At 27.4% G+C, this 19,155-nt stretch overlaps 1 protein-coding gene across 32 annotated transcripts in view; it reads left to right on the top strand.

Moving 5' to 3' along the window:
• Positions 1-19,155, top strand: part of LOC141393821 (uncharacterized) — a 501,342-nt gene that overhangs the window by 462,987 nt on the left and 19,200 nt on the right. For all 32 annotated transcript variants that reach the window (XM_073967334.1, XM_073967332.1, XM_073967333.1 and 29 more), the window contains one exon: positions 8,403-8,776. In XM_073967334.1, the coding sequence (XP_073823435.1) occupies positions 8,403-8,776 (374 nt within the window). The remainder of the gene's footprint in view (positions 1-8,402; positions 8,777-19,155) is intronic.

The raw sequence follows: 19,155 nt of genomic DNA, 5'->3' as shown, positions 1-19,155 counted from the left end.
TTACTTTTCAGTTGTTACTTATTTGCAGAGTCAACTTTTGTGTGTTTGTGACATTTGTAGATTGTTACAATTTGTTTTGTGATGATTTCACTTTTTACCCTCACAATTCTCTTCATCTCTCTCTACATCTCTCTCCTCAGAACTGTTACACTTTTGTAGGGGAATTGAGTTCATGAATATTAGAATGACTTTTTTGTTTTACAAATGTAAGGATGACGCCGGCTTTCCTTGACTTAGGGCTATGCAACATTTATGAGTTGTATGTGAATCATAACACATGCATATGTATACACGTATGTGTTTCTAAATCTCTAGACATGGTCTAAGATTATGCAATAGCATTTATCTACTCATATAAATTGCATGACTTATAAAATATAATCACACACAATTTATAAATTATACACAACCAAAGATTGTGAGTCATCAAAAGGAAAAAAAATTGGACACAAAAAGACAGAATAAAAATACCAACAAACATTAAATAAAAGTCCTCAGCATCAAAAAGCCTCAACAAATAAAGCAAACAAACGAACAAAAGCACAATGTATTATAAAAGCCAGAAATATACGGACTGGCTTAAGGCCTTCTTTTTCATTTCGACCATCAGATGAAAGAGAGCGTCAAGTAGACAAAACACCATCACACAAATACAGCAGCTGCTGCTGCTGCCTTATTGTAGATGAATGCACATGAATGCCGCCGCCGCTACCACAACAATGAAAAAGCATTTCCGTTGGGCGGAAATGTTATTTGTTGTTTGGCATTTTGCAACAAGAAAAAATATTACAAAATGAACAATTGTTTTACCGCAAAAATTTGCCAAAGAAACAGGACAATGATTATAAAATTGCTGGAGAATTTTTTATATAATTTTATCTTGTGGATTTTATGTGGGTTGGATTGACAAAAATTGTCTTTAAGCAACATTTACACCACAAAATGACTAAAAACTTTTTGAAGTTCCTAAGGGCGTATACATGCTGTCATAACTTATACGCAACAGTGACATAGGAAATTTCGGCCAGTAATTTGTTGCAGTTTTAAAGACAACTTTCTTCACTGTTATCGTGATGATTTAATTTTAGTTGAATGAAACATAGATGTTAAGACCTCGACACATAAGAAGCATGCCATTCATGCTTAAGTCATATCTGGTAAATGGCTGAAGACCAAGTTGGACCTAGTAAAAAGATTTCAGAATCACATTTGAATTAGGTCGAACTTGGTCTTTAGTCATTTACCAGATATGACTTAAGCAAGAATGCTATGCTTCTTATGTGTCGAGGCCTTTAGAGAAGTTAATTTTTGAAGCAACATTTACTGAGAATAACGTCAAAATAAACTTTGAAGTACCTCCTTGCGTATTCATGTTGTCATAACTAATACCCAACGGTGACTTAGGTTATTTGATAGAAACGAATGCTAATTCAATGTATAAGCATGTATTTGAGTATAAATTTCCACAAAAAAATGACTTAAAAATGTTGAAGTACCTACTTACGTATACATGCTGTCATAACTTATACGCAACAGTGACTTAAGTAATTTTTGATCAATTTGTGACTAATTTTTGAATATTGTTTTATGTTTGTTCTCATAGTAATCTATACAATCATAAGGTGCCTTAAGAATATACCCTTATAAGTGATTAAATTAATTTTCTCCAGTTATTTACCATCGAAATATTTTGCCATAATTTGTCAGCCAAATCGGGATAGATTCATTAACACGAAGATAAATACTATTCGAAATATTCTCCTACCCTGCAAAGGTGTCTTGAGTGTTTTATTTTTTGCTAGAATTGACAGAACAATTTCGTATAAAGTTTTTTTGTTTAGGCAAAAAATTTATAAAACTTCGCAAAATATCTAAATATATGTTTAAGTACATCCATGCGTATACATAGTGTCATAACTTATACGCAACACTAACATATCTGGGTGACATTTATTAGAAATTCATACTTAATCGATGCATCAGTATGAACTCAATTGGTAACCCAATTTGTGGACAGCCGTTTTACGTTAGTTTTTTGTAGCAAACTAGTCGCTCATATACGCTTTAGGGCTTTTGACCACTAACCTCTGGGGATAAACTGCAATAAAATGTCAAATATAAAACTCTTTGGTTTATCCTCTATACCGCTCTTTAAATATTTATAAACTGCTCTCATATAGACAGCAAAAGATGACAGAAGAGTGATATAGTTGGCTTAGATTTATCAACACATCATATTTTATTGTGCTGCAGCGTTTTTATATTGCATAGGCTATTGCCATAGCTTTCAGGCCCTCCTCAAGCACATTTTGTGGTGATCAAAAGAATGTTGACACACAAATGATATTTGAGTAAAATATGTAAGCAAAAGTTGAGGACTTTTGGCAAAATTATATATTAATATTAATAACAATATAAATATAATATAAACTGATATTGAAAGTATCACGATGCGTATACATGTTGACAAAACGTATATGTTACAGTGAAATTTATAATAACATATTTATTGAGGGTATATTGAATCAGCCATTCCGTTTGAAATATGGCCTTCCACAACGCCTATATACATGTCGTGGATTTTATAAAAAACAGTATTTTCGAATATAATCCCAGGTGTGACAATGGATTAAAAAAAAATCGAAAGACCTGCAGATCTATGATCGACTATCCATCAATTTACATTTGAATCGCTAACTGAGCAATTTTCCAAAAATATTCACAATGAATTCTCTGACAATCTCTTACATTTGAAATTTATACATTTAAAGTCCACCGAGACGAATAAGTTATGGCAACACTTATACGCATTGTGGAATTAGTCGCTGAATTTGGTGGTTCTAAAAGTTCCTCTAAAATTATTATCTTACTATTTGTTGGTATGTCAAGCTAAATCTTATATTTGTTGTTTTCAAATTTAAAACCAACAAGTTTAAAGTGTGATGTAGTTAAAATTTATTACTTTTGGGGGATGGCAGAGAAGCCTAGTTTCGTCCAACGCCACTTGGACTCATCAGTTATCTTAGTTCTTTGTATTGAACAAAGAACCCTTCCTCAATTTTATGACGACTCGAGCTCAAGAATAAGTGTGACTGACGAATACGTTTAAATGCGAATTCAACCGAAACACCTAAAAACTCTCGTAAACCAAATTAACTAGTCTTCTCTGCCATCCCCTAAAGTAATCAATTTTAACTACATCCCACTTTAAACTTGTTGTTTTTTTTTTTTAAATGTGAAAACAACAAATATGAGATTAAGCTTGACTTACAACAAAACTGCCCAAGTGAATCTAAAATTATTATTTTTAAAATACTTTGAAAAATTCACTAATATGCACATTAAAATCGTAGCCAGGGCGCCACTGTATACACGCTTTGACAACACTTGTACGGTGGTGCATAAAATAAAAAGAAAGAGAGAGAGAGAGCTACGAGCGAGGAATTATAAATTGATATATTTTTTTTTAAATTTTATTTCGCTAATTTCTTGGATTTTTAAATGGACTTAAATTCGGTTTAAATTCAGACGATTGTGCATTTTTCAAGAAGTATTTTAATATCGCGGATTTATCAACAATTATTTATAGACGATCGTGGATTTTCTTAAAAATTTTTTTAGGCGATTTGGAATTTTCTTAAAAATATTTTTAGTCCATCTGGGATTTTTCAAAAAAAAAAAAATATTTCAGAAGATAGTGAATTTTTCAAAAAATGAGTTTTTTTTAATGATTGTGGATTTTTCAAAAAATATTTTCAGATGATCGTTGATATTTCAAACAATATTTTTAGATGATAGTTTTTATTTCAAAAAAAATATTTTTAAACGATCGTAGATTTTTCTAAATATATTTATGACGATCCTGGATTTTTCAAAATATATATTTTATACGATCATGGATTTTTTTTAAATATATTTTTAGATGATCGTGGAGTTTTCAAAATATATTTTTAGATGATCGTGGATTTTTAAAAATAAATTTTTAGATGATGGTGGATTTTTCAAAATAAATTTTTAGATGATGCTATCGTGGATTAAAAAAAATTTAGATGTTCGTGGATTTTCCAAAATATATTTTTAGACTATCGTGGATTTTAAAAAATATCTTTAGACGATCGTAGATTTAAAAAAAATATTTTTGGACGGATTTTTAAAAATGAGATCGTGAATTTTTAAATAGAAAAATCTTTGTTTTTAAAAAATGCGATCGTAGATTTTTTAGATAAATTTTTAAACGATCGTATATTTTTCAAAAAAATGTTTTTAAATCATCGTGGATTTTTCAAAACATATTTTTAAAGCATCGTGGATTTTTCAAAAAATATTTTTAATCATCGTGGATTTTTCAAAAAATATTTTTAAATCATTGTGGAGTTTCCAAATAATATTTTTAAATCATCGTGTATTTTTTTAAACATATTGTTAAATGATCGTGGATTTTTCAAAAAATATTTTCAAATCATCGTAGATTTTTCAAAAAAAATTTTAAATAATCGTGGATTTTTCAAGAAATATTTTTAAATGATCACAGATTTTTCAAAAAATATTTTTAAATAATCGTAGATTTTTCAAAAATTTTTTTTAAATAATAGTGGATTTTTCAAAAACATATTTTTAAGTAATAGTGGATTTTTCAAAAAAAAAAAAATTAATTGATCGTGGATTTATTAAAAAAATATTTTTAAATGGTCGTGGATTTTTCAAAAAATATTTGTAAATGATCGTGGGTTTTTCAAAATATATATTTTAAATTATCGTGGATTTTTCAAAAAATATTTTTAAATTATCGTTGATTTTTCAAAAAATATTTTTAAATGATCGTGGATTTTTCAAAATATACTTTTAAAAGATCGTGGATTATTCAAAAAATATTTTTATGATGACTATTAAATGGTCGTGAATTTTTAAAAAATATTTTTATTGATCGTGGATTTTTAAAAAAATATTTTTAAATGATCGTAGATTTTTTACTAATGGTGGATTTTTCAAAAAATATTTTTTAAATGATCGTAAATGTTCCAAAAAATATTTTTAAAAGATCGTGTATTTTCCAAAAATAATTTTTATTTTTAAATGATCGTGGATTTTTCAAAAAATGTTTTTAAATGATCATGGATTTTTCACAAAAAATATTTTTAATGATCATGGATTTTTCAAAAAAAAAAATATTTTTAAATGATCGTTGATTTTTAAAAAAAAATGTTTTTAATGATCGTGGATTTTTCAAAAAAATATTTTTAAATGAAAATATTGTTTTAAATGATCGTGCATTTCTCAAGAAAAATGTTTAAATGATCGTGCATTTCTCAAAAAAATATTTTTAAATGATCGTAGATTTCTCAAAAAATATTTTTTAAATGATGGTGAATTTTTCAAAAAAAAATTTTAATGATCGTGAATTTTCCAAAAAATAATTTTTTAATGATCGTGCATTTCTCAAAAAATATTTTTAAAATATCGTGAATTTTTCAAAATATATTTTTAAATGATCGTAGATTTTTCAAAAAATATTTTTAAATGATCGTAAATTTTTCAAAAAATATTTTTAAATGATCGTAAATTTTTCAAAAAAATATTTTTAAATGAAAATATTGTTTTAAATGATCGTGCATTTCTCAAGAAAAAATTTTAAATGATCGTGCATTTCTCAAAAAATATTTTTAAATGATCGTAGATTTTTTAAATGATTTTTCAAGAAAAAAAATTATAATAGTGAATTTTCCAAAAAATATTTTTTAATGATCGTGGATTTATCAAAAAATATTTTTAAATGATCGTGGATTTATCAAAAAAATATTTTTAAATGGTCGTAGGTTAAAAAAAAATTAAATGATCGTGGATTTTTAAAAAAATATTTTAAAATTATCGTTAATTTTTCAGAAAATATTTTAAATGATCGTGGATTTTTCAGAAACATATTTTTAAATAATCGTGGATTTTTCAAAAACATATTTTTAAATAATCGTGAAGTTTTCAAAAACATATTTTTAAATAATCGTGAAGTTTTCAAAAAATATTTTTAAATGATCATGGATTTTTGAAGAAAAAAAATTGACCATCGGGGAGTTGTCAGAAAATATTTTTAAGCGATCGGAAAATTAAAAAAACATGGACGGTTTCATATTTATGAAAATTTAGATGATTGTCAATTTTTAAAAGATTCAGATGATCTGGGATTTTTCAAAAAATATTTTTAGAAAAAATCAATCAGTACCGGTACTAACGTTCTTACACCGAAACATTTTTTTACGAAAATTAATATGTTCAAAGCTTAAATTATTAAAATCCAAATTAATTTAAAAAAATCAGAGATAAATATCTCAGTAATTGAGTCCGTGACCTAATTTGTTAAACCCAAAATAAATTGTACAGGAAAATTAGGAGCATTAATATGTAAAATTGTCGAAATTTAAATTAATTTATTTTAGAAAAAAATGTAAAAAAATATTTAAGAAATTTAGTAGAGCTGAAAAGTCCCTTTTTTAACTTCGAAAATTTTCCCCGAAAATAATTAATTTTCAAAGCAGAAACGATAAAGAATACAAAAGAAACTATTTTAGAAAATAAATTGAGAAAAATATCTTAAAAATTGAGCAGGGCTGAAAAGTTCCAGTACCGAGACAATTTTTTTATTTATTTTTTAAAAACAAAGCACTTTTTTAGGGTAATTAGGATCAGGAGGGTTGGCGTTTTTTGTTTGGGATGACGACTTCTATTTTGTTTTTCAAAATAGTCAGACTTAATCCCATAGTCGTTGTTTTAATATTTTATTAAAACAACTTTAATTTATTAGTGGGAAAAAATTGGCGATGTTTACCAAGGGGTAAGGCAGGGAATACTATATTGAGACTTCTTTGGACCTACAAAACTTTTCCCCGAAATGTGTCAGCACTGGTCCACGTTCTGGATTGCCCCCCATTGAACGGTACCGCCCGATTTTCGGGAGACTTCAAGGATTTAGCAGCATTATCCTACAGAAATTGTTGTAAATTAATACATATTTAGTCAGGATTTTAGCCGCACTTTCCTTTAGAAATTGCTGAAATTTAGTATTTAGTATTATATGGTGCTATAATAACTTTTCCCCGCACTTTGTCAGTAAATTTCCACGTTTTGATATACCCATCGATATGTAGGTTAAGTACCAGCGTTCGAAATTTCGAACAGTCAACTTTGCACATCTGTAAAGTCGCGTTTGCGCATGTAAATCAAGTTCTTTATATTTTGTGAAACGGCTACATATATTGGCAAAATTCCCCATGATTACTTTTTTTAATTTAATTTTTTAAAATTAATTTAAAAAGTATCCAAAAATATAGGTTTCAAAAATCTACCCTTAACATCGAGGGGGAGGGGGGTTTTCAAAGGAACAATTTAAAATTTAACCTTTTTCATCCATAAATATTTTTTTGAAAAGAAGTGATTTTACTGTTCGAAAAATCGAACACCAAGTACAAAATGGGTTAATGCTTCATCTGCAAAATTTCGTTTTTTCCAAAAATTTCCACGAAAATAAGTAATATTCAAAGCAGAAATAATAAACAATACAAAATACACTATTTTAGAAAAAATCCTAGAAAAATATCTCAAAAACTGAGCAAGCCTGAAAAGTCCCGGCTTTTCACTTCAAAAATGTTCCCCGAAAGTATGTGATATTTAAAGCTGGAATGAAAAAGGATTTGTGTGTTCATTACAAATCCTTTTTTTTAGTAAAAATAGATAGATATTCATCTATTTTAGAAAAAAACCCTGACTGAAAGTCCCGGTCCTCTTAATGACTTAGCGGCAAAATTTCGTTTTTTTTTAAATTTTCCACGAAGATAAGTAATATTCAAAGCACAAATAATAAAGAATACAAAATAAACTATTTAAAGAAAAAATCCTAGAAAAATATCTCAAAAATTGAGCAGGGCTGAAAAGTCCGGGCTTTTCACTTCAAAAATGTTTCCCGAAAGTAAGTGATATTCAAAGCTGAAATGGAAAAGGTTTATAATGAACTCTTTTTAGTAAAAATAGATAAAAATAGAAATAGATAGATATTCATCACATCTTTTAACGATCTCATTTCCCTCCACATGTCTATGTTGCCTTATTTCGTCCGTTTACTTTATTGCCTTAGCTTTAAATCCCTTTTCCAATATCGACATATACAACTTTCTAGTTTTATGACGTATTCAACACATTTTATTTTTCTTAAACAAAATATTTATATTTTAATTTTTTTTTATTAGAGCTTTAACCATAAAATAATGATATTTTAAGTAATAAGGTACCCCAAGGCGTATACATGATGACGCCAAGTATACGCCTACATTGTAAATAACTTAAATTAATGTATTTTTTAAATTTTTTATTTTACAAAAACATATTCTAATTTATATATATTTTTTTAATTATTTCAGAAAATGTTGGCTTGAATCTTCATTTGTGGGCATTCGACCATTGGACTCACCACAGACACCAGTTATTGAAAGCACACCATTTATAGCTGCCGCAGCAGCCGCTAGCAACAATTTAAGGCCAGTTTTACAAAATAACAACAGTAGCAACAACAACAATAGCTTCCATATTGCCAATCATCAACAATTTGCCGATAATGCTGCAATATTAACGGCGTCAGCATTTTTGAATTCATCGGCGCCCTTGACCGGAAATGATTTACAACAATTAACACGTATGAACGGTGGTCTTAATAACGGTACGACGACGACGACGAGTAGCAGTAGTGTCGGTGGTATTGGTAGCGGCGGAGGTTTACAACATTATCACCCCGTCGGTGAGTTGAAAAGAAAACAAAAAAGCTATTTAATTTAAGTTTTCAACACAAATAGAAAAAAAACTTTAAGCAAGCACACCTAATTAAAAAAAAAAATAATTTAGAAAGAACACAAAAAATATTATATTTTAGAGCTAAAAAAATATTAAAATTAAGTAATAACAGTTTTTATAAATTATTATAATTTTTAGTTTGTTTTTCATAGATGTTTAGAAACTTAGTGCATCCTAAAAAGCTTAAAAGTTTGTAGTTAAATTTTTTTAGTAAAAAAAACACCCTTCTCAAAATTATAATTTAATTTTTTATTTTTAATTTAAAACAAAAACTTCCCCTTTTTGTATATTTAAAAAAAAAAATTATTTGCAAACCAAGCTTTTTATGTTTTGTTTTCTTGTGTAAGCCTAGCTTGATTTGTGTTCTGTTACTGCAATTTGCAAATTTATTTTTCTTTTACAAATTTATTGATTTTGTAATTTAGCAACCTGCCCACACACACAGCAACCACTACTTATATCCAAATTATGTTTACAAATATGTATTTTGTAACAATTTTATATAAACTTTTTTTTAATTACAAATAAAGTGATGACATGACATTTCAAAATTTTGTAAAAAAACTTTTTTTGGTGCTTCTTATGTTTTATTTATTGTTTTTAGACACATTTTAATGTCCCCAAAGAGGGGTTAAACCCTTTGGCTTTGTTAGTTCGAAATTACAAAAATATTAACCAAAAAGAGCTTTAAGCTTTGCGCAAAAGCTTATGTTTGACTTGAGAAATCAAAAATGAAAAGCAAAAGCTTTTATTTAAGCTTAAAGCTTTGGAAGTTTTATTGTGTTACTTTTATTTCATGGATTTTATAAAGATCCAAAATCCTTTTGAAACCTTTTTCATAATAAAATTTCCCCCCTTCACCCCTCTATTGGAATAACTTTCTTCACCCCTTCCCACGAACAAAAATCCCAGTAACAAATAAAAAAGTATTTTTTGTCCTTCTTTTCTTTGGCATCCCTCCTGGAAGACAAAAAATATGCGGTAGAATTTTCTATTTAGGCCTTGTTTTTAAATTAGAACAATTCACCTAAATTTGGAAAAGCATACTAATTCGATACGAATCACCAGACTAACAAAGCCATTGACCCCTCTTTAAAACCACCCACCTTTTGGCCCTCGAAAATCAAAATCCACCTCCAACAAATTACCCATACACAAAAACAATTCATAAATCATAAAATAAAATTTCTATTTTTCTCATTTCCTCCCCAAAAAAACATATCATCACTAATTAGAAACAAAAAAAAAATCGAAAAAAACTGCATGAAAAATAACAGATGGTCTGAAAAGTCAGGGGCCCAACAAAGAAATTGCAAGAAATTTAAGGTTATTCAAATGAAAATGATATAAACAAACAAAATAAGTAATTTAGAAAAAAAGTCCGAGGAAAATATATTAAAAATTGAGCAGAAATTGGCCAGGGCTGAAAAGTCCCGGTCCTAATTTTTTTAACCCCGAAACATTTTTTATCCAGAAATTTGTGATATTTATAGCTAAAATGATTAAGAATTCAAAATAAATTATTTTAGAAAAAAATCCAAGAAAAATATCAAAAATTGAGCAGGTCTGAAAAGTCCCGGTCCTATTTTTTCAAACCCGAAAAAATTTTCACCCATAAATTTGTGATATTTTAAGCAGAAATGATTAGGAATGCAATATAAATTATTTTAGAAAAAAATCCGAGGAAAATATTTTAGAAATTGGCCAGGGCTGAAAAGTTTCGGTCCTAATTTTTAAACCGAAAAATTACCCAAAAATTAGTATTTTTTAAGTAGAAATGATTGAAAATGTAAAATAAATTATTAAAAAAATATTAATAATTATAAATACAAAATTATTAAAAAACCGAGAAAATATCTTGAAAATTTAAGAGGGGTGAAAAGTCCCGGTCCTAATTTTTTAACCCGCTTTTTTTTTAATTCAAAAATTAGTAATTTCCAAAGCTAATGTCTGCTTTGTAGATACAAAATAAATTATTTTAGAAAAAGTCGGAGAAAAATATCTGAAAAAATGAGCAAGGCTATTTTTTTAAACCGAAAATTTTGTTCACACAAAAATTAGTGACATTTAAAGCAGAAATGATTAGGAATGCAAAATAAATATCTTAGAAATTGGCCAGGGCTGAAAAGTTCCAGTCCTAATTTTTTAAACCGAAAAATTACCCAAAAATTAGAAGTTTTTTAAGAAGAAATGATTGAAAATGCAAAATAAATTATTAAAAAAATATTAATAATTATTAATAATAAATTATAAAAAAAACCGAGAAAATATCTTGAAAATTCAACAGGGCTGAAAAGTCTAGGACCTAATATTCTTTCACCGAAAAATGTTTTCTCCCAAAAATAAGAGATATTCAAAGCAGAAATGATTGAAAATACAAACTAAATCATATCAGAAAAAATCCAATGAAAATATCTTGAAAATTGAGTAGGGCTGAAAAGTCCCGGTCCCAATTTTTTTAAACCCAATTGTTTTAATTCTAGAATTAGTGATTTTCAAAGCAGACATTATTGTAGATACAAAATAAAGTATTTTAGAAAAAGCCCGCGAAAAATATCTGAAAAAATGAGCAGGACTGAAAAGTCCCGGTCCTATTTCTTTAAACCGAAAATTTTGTTCCCCCGAATGTTAGTGATATTTAAAGCAGAAATGACTAAGAATTCAAAATAAACAACTTTACAGAAAATCGGAAGAAATTATCTTAGAAATTAGCCAGGGCTGAAAAGTCCCGGTCCTAATTTTTTTAAAGCCGAATTATTTTTAATTCAAAAATTAGTGATTTTCAAAGCAGACATTATTGTAGATACAAAATAAATTACTTTAGAAAAAGTCCGAGAAAAATATCTGAAAAATTGAGCAGGGCTGAAAAGTCCCGGCCCTATTTTTTTAAACCGAAAATTTTGTTCACCCAAAAACTAGTAATATTTAAAGCAGAAATGATTAAGAATTCAAAATAAACTACTTTTCAAAAAATCCGATGAAATTATTTGTAAATTGAGCAGGGCTGAAAAGTCCCCGTCCCAATTTTTTTAAACCCGATTTTTTTAATTCAAAAATTAGTGATTTTCAAAGCAGACATTATTGTAGATACAAAATAAATTATTTTAGAAAAAGTCCGCGAAAAATATCTGTAAAATTGAGCAGGCCTGAAAAGTCCCGGCCCTATTTTTTTAAACCGAAAATTTTGTTCACCCAAAAATTAGTGATATTTAAAGCAGAAATGATTAAGAATTCAAAATAAACTGTTTTACAGAAAATCCGAGGGAAATATCTTAGAAAATAGCCAGGGCTGAAAAGTCCCGGTCCTAATTTTTTAAAACGAAAAATTACCCAAAAATTAGTAATGTTTTAAGTAGAAATGATTGAAAAAGTAAAATAAATTATTAAAAAAATATTAATAATTATAAATAACAAATTATTAAAAAAAAACGAGAAAATATCTTGAAAATTCAACAGGGCTGAAAAGTCTAGGTCCTAATTTTCTTACACCGAAAAATGTTTTCTCCCAAAAATAACAGATATTCAAAGCAGAAAAGAGTGTAAATACAAACTAAATTATATTAGAAAAAATCCAATGAAAATATCTTGAAAATTGAGCAGGGCTGAAAAGTCCCGGTCCTAATTTTTTTAACCCCGATTTTTTTATTAATTCAAAAATTAGTAATTTTCAAAGCAGACATTATTGTAGATACAAAATAAATTATTTTAGAAAAAGTCCGAGAAAAATATATGAAAAAATGAGCAGGGCTGAAAAGTTCCGGTCCTATTTTTTTTAACCGAAAATTTTGTTCCCCCAAAAATTTGTGATATTTAAAGCAGAAATGATTAGGAATTCAAAATAAACTGTGTTACAGAAAATCCGATGAAATTATCTTAGAAATTAGCCAGGGCTGAAAATTCCCGGTCTTGTTTTTTTTCTAACCGACAATTTTTTTTCACCCAAAAATTAGTGGTATTTAAAGCAGAAATGATTAAGAATTCAAAATAAACTATTTTAGAAAAAATCCGAGGGAAATATCTTAGAAATTGGCCAGGGCTGAAAAGTCCAGGTCTTATTTTTTTTAAAGAAAAATTTGTTCATCAAGATATTGGTGATTTTTAAACCTGAAATGATTAAGAATTCAAAATAAACTATTTTGGAAAAACTCCGAGGAAAATGTCTTTGAAATTAGTCAGGGCTGAAAAGTCCCGGTTCTAATTTTTTTTAAACCCGTAATTTTTTTGATCCAAAAATTAATGATATTCAAAGCAGAAATTATTGTAGACACAAAATAAATTATTTTAGAAAAAGTCCGCGAAAAATACCTGAAGTATTGAGCAGGCCTGAAAAGTCCCGGTCCTATTTTTTTAAACCGAAAATTTTGTTCATCCAAAAATTAGTGATATTTAAAGCAGAAATGACTAAGAATTCAAAATAAACAACTTTACAGAAAATCGGAAGAAATTATCTTAGAAATTAGCCAGGGCTGAAAAGTCCCGGTCCTAATTTTTTAAACCCGATTTTTTTTAATTCAAAAATTAGTGATTTTCAAAGCAGACATTATTGTAGATACAAAATAAATTACTTTAGAAAAAGTCCGAGAAAAATATCTGAAAAATTGAGCAGGGCTGAAAAGTCCCGGCCCTATTTTTTTAAACCGAAAATTTTGTTCACACAAAAACTAGTAATATTTAAAGCAGAAATGATTAAGAATTCAAAATAAACTACTTTACAAAAAATCCGATGAAATTATCTTGTAAATTGAGCAGGGCTGAAAAGTCCTGGTCCTATTTTTTTTTAACCGAAAATTTCGTTCACCCAAAAATTAGTGATATTTAAAGCAGAAATGATTAAGAAATCAAAATAAACTATTTTAGAAAAAACTCCGAGGGAAATATCTTAGAAATTGGCCAGGGCTGAAAAGTCCAGGTCTTATTTTTTTTAAAGAAACATTTGTTCATCAAGATATTGGTGATTTTTACACCAGAAAGGATTAAGAATTCAAAATAAACTATTTTAGAAAAAATCCGAGGAAAATATCTTTGAAATTAGTCAGGGCTGAAAAGTTCCGGTCCTAATTTTTTTAAACCCGACATTTTTTAATCCGCCAATAAAAAATAATGATATTCAAAGCAGAAATTATTGTAGATACAAAATAAACTATTTTAGAAAAAATCTGAGGAAAATGTCTCACAAATTGGCCAGGGCTGAAAATTCCCGGTACTAAGTTTTTTTTTCAGACGAACCTTTTGTTCCCCCAAATATTTGTGATATTTATAGCTGAAATGATTAAGAATTCAAAATAAACAATTTTAGAAAAAATCCGAGGAAAATATCTTTGAAATTAGTCAGGGCTGAAAAGTCCAGGTCTTATTTTTTTTAAAGAAAAATTTTTTCGTCAAAATATTGGTAATTTTTAATCCTGAAATGATTAAGAATTCAAAATAAACAATTTTGGAAAAACTCCGAGGAAAATATCTTTGAAATTGGTCAGGGCTGAAAAGTCCCGGTCCTAATTTTTTTAAACCCGAAATTTTTTTGATCCAAAAATTAATGATATTCAAAGCAGAAATTATTGAAGATACAAAATAAACTATTTTAGAAAAAATCAGAGGAAAATATCTCACAAATTGGCCAGGGCTGAAAAGTTCCGGTCCAAATTTTTTTAACTCAAAATTTTATATGAAGATTCAAAATTTCTTTTTTTAAAAAAATAGAACATTTAGTAAAAGTCCATACAAAATATTTCTGGAAACAATTATGGATGCAAGTACCGGACACAATTAAGTTTATATCAAAATCCCTATTTCCCAATTTCTTTCAAAATCCCCCTTTCTATCAGATCATGTGTTATTTGAAAAAAAAAATCCACACAATTTCAATCTTAGATTGTAGTCAAACCCCACGCAACACATATAATTTTTAGTTATTTATGGCATTTGTTTAAAAAAAATATTTATATCGCAATAATATATCTTGTTAATGATCACACATAATTTTTATATATAAAATATATAAAAATATATATTTTTAATTTTAATAAAAAAAAACGTTGTATTTATTTTGAAAGAAACAAACAATTTTAACATATGCAATTTATAAACATTTTATGTTTTTATTAATTATATACACAAATTAATATACTCTCTTTATAGAATTATTAATCATAACACAATTATTATACATAATAACGATATAAAGAAACCCTCTATAATCACAATTAATTATTATTTATAATTTGTAATCAAGTAAAGAACCAGCTAATTATTATGATATATTACGATTTATTATATTTTAAGTTTTGTTTTTAATTATTATTTTTTTTTTTATTTAATAAAAATTACAAAAAAAAAAACAATTTTATGTTAGTGAAAAAAAACAAAATTTTTTGTGTTTTTATTTTTTGTTATTCTTTTGTTTTAAAGTGAACGTTGAATGGAAGGGTCTTCAAAAGGGAAGACGAGAATATTCTACTCAAAATTTGTAACAAATGGAGACAATAGTTTTAATCCAAAATAAATTATTTTAGAAAAAATCCGAGGAAAGTATCTAAGAAATTGGCTGCTAGGTATGAAAAAATCTCATTTTTATAAACATGAAATTTTTTTTCACACCAAAATAATACTTGGCGTTCAAAGGAGAACGGATAAAAATCCAAAATAAACTATTTTAGAAAAAATCCGAAGAAAATATCTTAGAAATTGGCCAGGGCTGAAAAGTCCTGATCCTAATTTTTTAACCCGAAAAATTACCCAAAAATTAGTATATTTTGAAAATGCAAAATAAATTATTAAAAAATATTAATAATTATAAATTAAAAATTATTACAAAAAAAAACCGAGAAAATATCTTGAAAATTCAACAGGGCTGAAAAGTCTAGGTCCTAATTTTCTTACACCGAAAAATGTTTTCCCCCAAAAATAAGAGATATTCAAAGCAGAAATGATTGTAAATACAAACTAAATTATATTAGGAACAAACCTAATGAAAATATCTTGAAAATAGAGCAGGGCTGAAAAGTCCCGGTCCTAATTTTTTAAACCCGATTTTTTTAATTCAAAAATTAGTAATTTTCAAAGCAGACCTTATTGTAGATACAAAATAAATTATTTTAGAAAAAGTCCGAGAAAAATATCGGAAAAAATGAGCAAGCCTGAAAAGTCCCGGTCCTATTTTTTTTAAACTAAAATTTTGTTCACCCAAAAACTAGTGATATTTAAAGCAGAAATGGCTAAGAATTCAAAATAAATAATTTTACAGAAAATCCGAAGAAATTATATTAGAAATTAGCCAGGGCTGAAAAGTCCCGGTTCTAAGTTTTTTTAAACCCGATTTTTTAATTCAAAACTTAGTGATTTTTCAAAGCAGACATTATTGTAGATACAAAATAAATTATTTTAGAAAAAGTCCGAGAAAAATATCTGAAACAATGAGTAGGGCTGAAAAGTCCAGGTCCTATTTTTTTTAAACCGAAAATTTTGTTCACCCAAAAACTAGTGATATTTAAAGCAGAAATGACTAAGAATTCAAAATAAAAATTTTTACAGGAAATCCGATGAAATAATCTTAGAAATTAGCCAGGGCTGAAAAGTCCCGGTCCTAAGTTTTTTTTAAGACGAACCTTTGTTTTCCCAAATATTTGTGATATTTATGTTTGAAATGATTAAAAGTTCAAAATAAACTATTTAAGAAAAAATCCGAGGGAAATATCTTAGAAATTGGCCAGGGCTGAAAAGTTCCGGTCTAATTTTTTAAACCGAAAAATTACACAAAATTACTAATTTTTTGAGTAGAAATGATTGAAAATGCATAATAAATTATTTAAAAACAAAAACGAGAAAATATCTTGAAAATTCAACAGGGCTGAAAAGTCCAGGTCTTATTTTTTTAAAGAAAAATTTGTTCATCAAAATATGGGTGATATTTAAACCTGAAAATATTAAGAATTCAAAATAAACTATTTTACAGAAAATCCGATGAAATTATCTTTGAAATTAGTCAGGGCCGAAAAGTCCCGGTCCTAATTTTTTTAAACCCGAAATTTTTTTAATCCAATTTTTTTTTCATACGATTGGTGTTCAAAAGAGAATTGATTGAAAATCCATCCAAATCCAAAGGAGAATTGATTGAAAATCCATAAAAAACTAGTTTAGAAAAAAATCGAGGAAAATATCTTAGAAATTGGATAAGGGTGAAAAGTCCCGGTCAACCTATTTTGTTAACTCCAAATATGTTTCATACGAAAATAACCGTGTTCATAGCCGAATTGATAAAAAATCAAAAATACACTATTTTAGAAAAAAATGCGAAGAAAATGTCTTAGAAATTGGCCAGGGTTGAAAAGTACCAGTCCTACAATTTTTTCTAACTTCAATTTTTTTCACACGAAATTAATTAGTGTTCAAAGGTGAATTGATAAAAAATCTAAAATAAACTATTTTAGAAAAAATCCGATGAAAATATCACGGAAATTGGTCAGGGCTGAAAAGTCCCGGTCCTACTTTTAATTAGCTCTAACATTTTGTCACACGAAAATAATTGGTGTTCAAATGTGAATTGATTAAAAATCCAAAATAAACAATTTTATGAAAAATCCGAAGAAAATATCTTAGAAATTGACCAGGGCTGAAAAGTCCCGGTCCGACTTTTTTAAACTCCAAAATTTTTAACTCGAAAGTAATTGTTGTTCACAGGAGGATTGATAAAAAACAAATTCAAAATAAACTATTTTAGAAAAAATCTGAGGAAAATATCTTAGAAATTGGTCAGGGCTCAAAAGTCCCGGTCCTACTTTTAATTAGCTCCAACATTTTGTCACACGAAAATAATTGGTGTTCAAAGGAGAATCGATTAAAAATCCAAAATAAACTATTTTAGAAAAAAAAACCGAGAAAAATATGTTTAAATTGGTCAGGGCTGAAAAGTCCCGGTCCTACTTTTTTAAACTCCAAATTTTTTAACACGAAAGTAATTGTTGTTCACTGGAGAATTGATAAAAAAACAATCCAAAATAAACTATTTTAGAAAAAATCTGAGCAAAATATCATAGAAATTGGTCAGGGTTGAAAAGTCCCGGTCCAACTTTTATTTAACTCCAACATATTTTTCACAAGAATATAACTGGTGTTCAAAGGAGAATCGATTAATAATCCAAAATAAACAATTTTATGAAAAATCCGAAGAGAATATCTTAGAAATTGACCAGGGCTGAAAAGTCCCGGTCCTACTTTTTTAAACTCCAAAATTCTTAAAACGAAAGTAATTGTTGTTCACAGGAGGATTGATAAAAAAAAATCCAAAATAAACTATTTTAGAAAAAATCCGAGGAAAATATCTTAGAAAGTGGTCAGGGCTGAAAAGTCCCGGTCCTACTTTTATTTAACTCCAACATGTTTTTCACAAGAATATAACTGGTGTTCAAAGGAGAATCGATTAAAAATCCAAAATAAACTATTCTAGAAAAAAAAACCGAGAAAAATATGTTTAAATTGGTCAGGGCTGAAAAGTCCCGGTCCTACTTTTTTAAACTCCAAATTTTTTAACACGAAAGTAATCGTTGTTCACTGGAGAATTGATAAAAACAAAATCCAAAATAAACTATTTTAGAAAAAATCTGAGGAAAATATCTTAGAAATTAGTCAGGGCTGAAAAGTCCCGGTCCTACTTTTATTTAACTCCAACATATTTTTCACACGAAAATAATTGGTGTTCAAAGGAAAATTGATTAAAAATCCAAAATAAACTATTTTAGAAAAAATCCGAGAAAAACATCTTGAAATTGGTCAGGGCTGAATAGTCCTGGTCCTACTTTTATTTAACTCCAACATTTTTTTCACACGAAACTCAAATAATAATTGATTGAAAATCGAAAATAAACTATTTTATCAAAAATCCGAGGAAAATATCTTAAAAATTGGCCAGGGCTGAAAAGTCCAGGTCCCACTATTTTTTAACTCCATTTTTTTCATTCGAAAATAATTGGTGTTCCATAGAGAATTTATTAAAAATCCAAAAATTAACTATTTTATGAAAAATCGGAGGAAAATATCTTCGAAATTGGCAAAGGCTGAAAAGTTCCGGTCCTACTATTTTCTTAACCCCATAAATGTTGGAGTTGATTAAAGTAGGACTAGGACTTTTAAGCCTTGACCAATTTCTAAGATATTTTCCTTGGATTTTTCATATATTTTACTTTTTTTAATTAAAAAAATTAGAAATTTTTGAAAAAAAAAATGTTTTTAAATAATATTTTAAAAAATATTTTTTAAATAACATTTTAAAAAATTTTGTTAAATAATATTTTTTTCAAAATATCGTGTTAAAAAGTAATATTTGATTCAATATTC

Source organism: Musca autumnalis, unplaced genomic scaffold, assembly GCF_047663935.1.
Source record: "Musca autumnalis isolate F117 unplaced genomic scaffold, ASM4766393v1 scaffold_2, whole genome shotgun sequence".
Lineage (NCBI taxonomy): Eukaryota > Metazoa > Arthropoda > Insecta > Diptera > Muscidae > Musca > Musca autumnalis.
This window is presented reverse-complemented; position numbering and strand designations above follow the sequence as displayed.